We start from the raw sequence: 7,500 nt of genomic DNA, 5'->3' as shown, positions 1-7,500 counted from the left end.
CCAAGTTTCTATCAATTTGGCAAATTGATTTTCGTTCGTATATGCCAATTTTAAACAGCATTGCTCGGAGTAAAATCCTTTACCTATTAATAAATTAAGAGGGAGTGTGAATTGAAATTATTCGACATTGCCATTAAAAAAAGATATTTATTTTTTTTTATTAATTTTAGTAGCATCACATACAAAATCGAGTATCAACGATTTTAGAATCCAACTAATGGAAACGGTCTACTTATTCATAACAAAATTACTTACTCAGAACGGGATTTTATTTAGTTATGCAAATGTACAAAATTAATTACTCAGAAACGGATTTTATTTAGTTATGCAAATGTACAAAATTACTTCCTCAGAACCGGATTTTATTTAGTTATGCAAATGTACAAAATTACTTCCTCAGAACCGGATTTTATTTAGTTATGCAAATGTACAAAATTACTTACTCAGAACGGGATTTTATTTAGTTATGCAAATGTACAAAATTACTTACTCAGAACGGGATTTTATTTAGTTATGCAAATGTACAAAATTACTTACTCAGAACCGGATTTTATTTAGTAATGTAAATGTCTAGGCAACTCTGCTCTGTATAATGGATTTTCAAATTAATTTTCAAAAGCAATAGCTGGAAACGAAGTGCTATTCGTAACTGAGGGGTTGGTCGTCTTGGAAAGTCAAGAAAGCAATGCGTGCGACATTACTCATTACTTGAACATTTACTTAAATGGGATGCTTTGTATCGCGGGAATGGGTTTAATGATTAAAGGCTAATTAATTCGTGATCTTTTAAAACTTATTTTTGCTTTTCAAAGCGCTGGTTAACTCTGCCCCAGTAATTTATGGGAAGATTTTCCAATTAAATTTTCCTCTCTCTCTCTCTCTCTCTCTCTCTCTCTCTCTCTCTCTCTCTCTCTCTCTCTCTCTCTCTCTCTCTCTCTCTGAAAAACAAAGGTCATTCGCATTTTAAACTGAAGTGAAGCTTATTTATTTCATGGTAATGTTAATCCCCGAGTAAAAAACAAATGTTTATTTATTTTATATCGATTTGCAAAGGAAAATAGATACCGAAAGCTGTCTACTTTAAGCTTATTATCTGTGTATGGTTAAAAAGATAGCTTTACTCTTTTGTACATATATCACGCAACCATTACCTTAGTATTGTGCATTATGCAGACAAGTCTAAGATTGATGAATGAAAAATGGGTCTACTTACAGAATTGCTAGGGAAAGACAGGGCCCTTTTTTGGAGAGCCTCTGGAGTCATGCTCGGAGACCCCAATTTCTCATCAACAACCTTCGAATTGACCAACCTCGCCGGTATCTTGTTCTGGTTGCCTTGTTTAGCCTTTTCCTTTTCTGATAGTGCGTCAGGGACATGGAAGTCGCGCTGTGGAGGTTCCACTTCTGGCCGCGCTATTTGTTTGGTCTTGTCTGCATCAAGGGTCTTGTCTGCATGAACGGGCTCGGCAGCTTGTTCAGGAGAGGGTTGTTTTCGAGGTCTTTCCGGTTCCAATACGTCTTTGATATCTGAAGCGGGCACCTGCTTTTTCTCGAACTCATTTTCCTCTTGTAATATAGATGCCTGAATCTCCTTTCTTTGCAAAGACCCTTTCTCTAAAATGTCTGAGGAGGACGGAGGAAACTTGCTGGGACTGTAGCTTAGTAGAAGGTAAAAGAGCACAATAGTTAGGGTGCCAAGGACATATAGTTTGTGTATTCTGCGAAAGCGCAATCTCAGGATCATTTCTACCTGAAAAAAAAAAGAAATTAATAATAATAATAATAATAATAATAATAATAATAATAATAATAATAATAATAATAATAATAATAATAATAAGGTATTTTTAGTAAACAGACCGAGATGGGCTACCCTAGTACAGAGCCTTGTATAGATAGCTCTACAGCAGTGGTTCCCAACCTTTTTTCTGTCATTTCCCCCCCTGCACCCATTTCAACCATCCAGATTTCCCCCTTCATGCCCCGCCCAGCCCTCATGCTCACTCGCCTGCCTCAGAAATGGGCGTGAGATTCCAATTCTCCCCTTGAATATCATGTCAGTGAGAACTGATAGGATCATATCACAATCGAATGGCTATCAACAAATTACCGCATGTACTATGAGGACATTTTCCGCTTGTTTTAGTTAGTAGATAGTGTAATTATTTCCCCCCTGGAAGCTTCAAATTCCCCCCCAGATGGAAATTTCCCCCAGGTTGGGAACCACTGCTCTACAGTCTATACAGCTGTACCGCCTTGTTTCATACACGCTCGTACACTGTAACGGGTTTGTTTTTTTTTCTTACTACTCGCTCTTCCCTGCACTGTTAATAGATCATCTAGCACAAGATTTATCATGTTTGAATTTTTACGACGTTCTTCTTCGGAAGTCGCTGTAAGTAAACTTGATGATTGTTTAATAAAGTTTAGTTGCATTCACCTTGCATCTCGGTTAGTTACCAGCTCCCTCCCGCCTTTCTCTTAACTGCTGTGTCTTACTGTTTGATGATGCCTATATAAGTATCAGTAAAATTATACTCACGCTACCACCATGTGAAAAGAAACCAATTGCTCCTCGGAAAAATATCTTCTTTTCTATTCCATATCTGGGGTCCCACAGTTTTAAAATAAGAAATCATTGCAGTAGAATTATGCGTGAATTTTACCCTCAGGTATCATTGAAGATCGTGTTTTCCCCCTTAAAAGCTATGAGCAAATTTTTCAAATTTAAAGACCGGGTCTCAGATGATCTTCGTTCGGGTGTCATACACAAATATAAGTGTGATCGCTGTAATGCATCATATATTGGAAAAAGTGAAAGACATTAATTGTTTTGTTTACTTGTTTTGGTTTTAAATCCAACCCTCCACTGAAGTCTAGGGAACTACTTCTCGGGCGGGTCCATATTAATCATCTAACGAAACATTTTCATTATAACTATAAAATTCCTTGATTGTAGCATCTTCCAAATCATATGATCTTGTGAAAAGTAATGTCTTTAATTTCTTCTGAAATTCAATTGCTCCCTTTAAGTCCTTCATTTCAGTTGGCAATTTATTATAATGTCTAGGCGCACAGTAGTTAAAAGTCCTTTCACCAAATTTACTATTTGTTCTTGGTTCAGATAGCCTATGTTTGTCACTCATGTGTCTTATGGTAACATTTGTTTCTAGTTCTATTTGTTCAGGCATTCTTTTAGATATTTTTTTGTTCATTTTGGTTCATTATCTTAAACGTTAGTAAAAGTAGCTTGTATTCAATTCTCGCTTTTACCGGCAGCCAGTGTAATTTAATTGGTGCAGGGTTAACTCATTCCCTATTGTGTAGTCCTTTTATTATTCTAGCGGCTCTGTTTTGTACTCTCTGAATTTTCTTCTGCTGATAATTTGGTAAGCCATAGAACAGTGAGTTGCAGTAATCAATTCTTGAAAATATGTGGTGATTAATGAGAATGGCCATAGATTTTTCATCTAAGTATTTACTAATAAATGCCATGTTTCTAATATGATAGTTACAATTTCTTACCATATTATTTATATGTTCATTCATTGTCAGTGTATCATCCATGATTACTCCAAGATTTCTGACAGATTTCTTTAGGTCGATGATCGATTGACCTATTTCAATTCTTTGGAAGCATTCGATTCTTTTTATATCTTTTTCATTTCCAAAAATAATACATTCACTTTTATCTTCATTGAGCTTGAGCTTTTTGGTTAACATCCAAGCCTTAATGTCATTCATTATTTCATGTATCTTTCTTTTAGCTTCATCAACTGATTCTATTGGGAAATAGAATTGTGTATCATCAGCGTATATTTTAAACTTAACTCTGTGAGTTTCAAGTATATTTGCCAGTTCAATCGTGTAAATTTCAAACAGGAGAGGACCTAGTACAATGCCTTGAGGCACCCCTTTGGTTAGTTTTCTTGTCTCAGATTCAACATTTGATATTACTACTTTAACTTTGCGGTTTTCAAAATAACTCACAAACCAGTCATATGCTCGTTCTACGATGCCTATAGCTTTAAGGTCTTCCGTCAGATATGTACCTTCTACAGTATCAAATGCTGCACTTCGATCAAGCATCACAAGAATGCAACACTTGCCATTTGTTATAATTTCTGTTATGTCATTTTTTATCGCTAACACTGTTGTTTCTGTGGAGTAATTTTCTCTGTATGCAGATTGATCATCAGGTATGGCATTAGATTTTTTCAGATGTTTCTAGGTTTGTTCGTGTACAGCAGTTTCAATAATTTTCGAAAAATATGACAGATTTGATATTGGCCTATATGAACTTAAATTGTCTGCATCACCTTTTCCTTTTTACACAGGCTTGATACATGCAACTTTTTCAGTCAGGGAAAACTGCCTGTGTTAGACTCATATTTACCCTGTTTCGGTAGGTCTCTTGTAGTCTGGTGAAATTTTCTGCATCTTTTACATCGTTAATTGGAAATGGGTCATTTCCGCAGTAGGTTTTTTTACTTTCTTTATTATTCTCATATAATCACTCTGACTTAACTCTTTGAATACCCTTAGCTTACTTACACCTGTTACTGATGTATTCCTTCGTTCTGTTGTGCAGATGTGAAAACTGGAGCAGATTTATTTATTTTTTCTTCAAAATAAACAATAAAATCATTTGCTAGGCATATAGGAACATTAGTTATGCCAGGCAATACTATTTCTATCTTTAGACCTAATAGTTTCAATAGGTTCTTATGTATTTTCCGTGAGTCATTTTCATTGCACACTTTTTTATAATAGGCTTTTTTTTTTTTTTTTAACTAAGATAAGGTAATTGTAGCGATTTCTAGCTGCTTTGTAATGTTGCCAGTTTTCATTATTTTTATTTCTTTTCCGTTTATCCTCCATTTTTCTTTTTCTTTTTTTCTCTTCATGTAATTCATTATCAAACCAGTTCGATTTTTCTTTAATTGTGATTATTTTTGTTATTTCCGGGCATCTATTATTATAATTAGTTGCAAGTATAGTTTTACTTCTATCAGTAATGCAGTTTATACAGGATTGTCTCTCTACGAGGGTGTGATTCTCTTCACAGTTACAGACTAGTGTTGTCCCTTTTATATCCTCTAGGCTTTGTTCACTGAACTCTTTTGGATCAAAGTTAGTCTTAATTCTGTATGTGATATCCTTCTGTATTGCATTATTTTTTCTAACGTCTATTTCAAAAGACATTAACTTATGCATTGGGGATATAGAGCAGTCAGGTTCAATCTCCATATTTAGTATGATGATGCTGTTTTTGTTTACTATAACTAAATCTAGTATATGATTAGACTGAGCTGTTGGTTCAGACACTATGTTTTCAAGGTCGTGGTTGTCAATTAATTCTCTAAATTCATTGACATATGGGTCTACTCTGTTATCAAGATGTAGGTTGAAATCACCAAATATAACTAAATTTCGATTGTCATTCAATGTATCTAGTAAGTTATTAAATTCATCTAGAAACATTCTTTTGCTTTTGCTTGGTGGTCTATAGAGTATAACTATTTGTAGATTTATTTCGAGATAAAATTTTAATATTCATATATTCAAATGACTTAACTATGAGATGGTTTTTTACTGTAACTTTGTATGATTTCTTAATTAAGATTCCAATGCCACCACCTCTTTTCTCTTCTCTTGGTTCATGATAAAATTTATAAGATTTAGGTGTAATTTCATTTATTTTCGATCTGTCACTCACATTACCATTCAACCAAGTTTCAGTTAATAAGCAAATATCCACATCTTGATCACTTAGTAGTGATAATTTATGCAATATTCCAACACAAAATAAAACCAAACTTGGGCCGGGCAATGTATGAACTAACTTGTGTTTAATTTTGATTTATGTGAGTTTATAGCGCTGGCGCTTTGATCTTTTATTGTGTTTTTAGATTGATTTTATAGCTTTATGTTATTTTTATTTCATTTCATAAAGTTTTAGTGTGTTCATTTTAAATTTTCTGTTTTAAATATTCATCATTCTATGTTTTAACTTATACAATGTATTATATTTTAGGCTCTGATGATGAAATAGATTTTCCGAAAGCTCAGCAATAAACATGTATATTATAACTCTGGCACTATTATTCATATACTGTATATATATATATATATATATATATATATATATATATATATATATATATATATATATACACACATATACATATACAGTATACATATATATATATATATATATATATATATATATATATATATATATATATATATACACACATATACACACACACATATATATATATATATATTTATATATATATATATATATATATATATATATATATATATATATATATATATTTATATATATATATACATATACACACACATATATACATATATATATATATATATATATATATATATATATACACACATATATATATACATATATATATACACGGTATATCATACAGTATATATATATATATATATATATATATATATATATATATATATATATATATATATACATATAGATCATACAGTATATATATATATATATATATATATATATATATATATATATATATATATATATATATATATATATATAATCATACAGTATATATGTATACTGTATATATATATATATATATATATATATATATATATATATGTATGTATATATATATATATATATATATATATATATATATATATATATATATATGTATTATATATATCATACAGTATATATATATATATGTATATATATATATATATATATATATATATATATATATATATAAACATATATCATACGGTATATATATGTCCCATGTCAACAGATAATGAGACCTCGGAATATGGGTTTTTTCACTTTATCATAAAAATGATCGTGAGTACCCTTTACACAGCCCGATACCCTCTGTCGATTACCTTGTTCTAATGATCAGTCGAGAGGTACTGCTTAACCCTCGGCAAGTAAAATGCAATGTTGCTCTGTCAATAATCTGAATTATTAAATTTTGTTGAATTATCCACTGTGATGGAAATATACTGTTTACCAATAGGCGAAGCACGCGTCATAAATCATAGACTTCCACACACATCACGCACCACAATTATTGACAGTTGTAGTGCTCTTAAAAACGGCCATTAATCTTGCTGTATAAAACATATTCATCTACATATTTTTTCGTACAAGGATTAGGACATATATATATATATATATATATATATATATATATATATATATATATATATATATATATATATATATATATATATATATATATATCCCTCAGCTATCACAGGTGTTCTGTTCCGGGCTTACGCGATGGCTGAAAAGAGCAGGGAGTAAATATATAAATGTACTTTTTTTTCAGTATTTTATAAATATTTCGTATTTTTTATTTTTTTCATAAATTGAAGCATTTTTACCCCTTTGTAACACTCCTATGAATCCATTATTCTATGCATTCGTAAAACACATTTTAAGCAAAAACTTACTTT

The 7,500-nt window shown here is 31.3% G+C and overlaps 1 protein-coding gene and 1 long non-coding RNA gene across 3 annotated transcripts in view; one reads left to right on the top strand and one right to left on the bottom strand.

Moving 5' to 3' along the window:
- The window catches only part of LOC137620581 (uncharacterized), a 252,514-nt gene that overhangs the window by 10,399 nt on the left and 234,615 nt on the right, over window positions 1-7,500 (top strand). The gene's annotated exons all lie outside the window — the stretch shown is intronic.
- LOC137620580 (uncharacterized) overlaps window positions 1-7,500 on the bottom strand; it is a 34,962-nt gene that overhangs the window by 16,990 nt on the left and 10,472 nt on the right. Inside the window, exon 2 of the mRNA XM_068350837.1 lies at window positions 1,214-1,750. Coding sequence (XP_068206938.1) covers window positions 1,214-1,744 — 531 coding nt within the window. The 5' untranslated portion in view covers window positions 1,745-1,750. The remainder of the gene's footprint in view (window positions 1-1,213; window positions 1,751-7,500) is intronic.

This window comes from Palaemon carinicauda, chromosome 27 (genome assembly GCF_036898095.1).
Source record: "Palaemon carinicauda isolate YSFRI2023 chromosome 27, ASM3689809v2, whole genome shotgun sequence".
Taxonomy (NCBI): Eukaryota; Metazoa; Arthropoda; class Malacostraca; order Decapoda; family Palaemonidae; genus Palaemon; species Palaemon carinicauda.
Note: the sequence above shows the minus strand (reverse complement) of the source record. Positions and strands in the feature narration are given on the sequence as shown.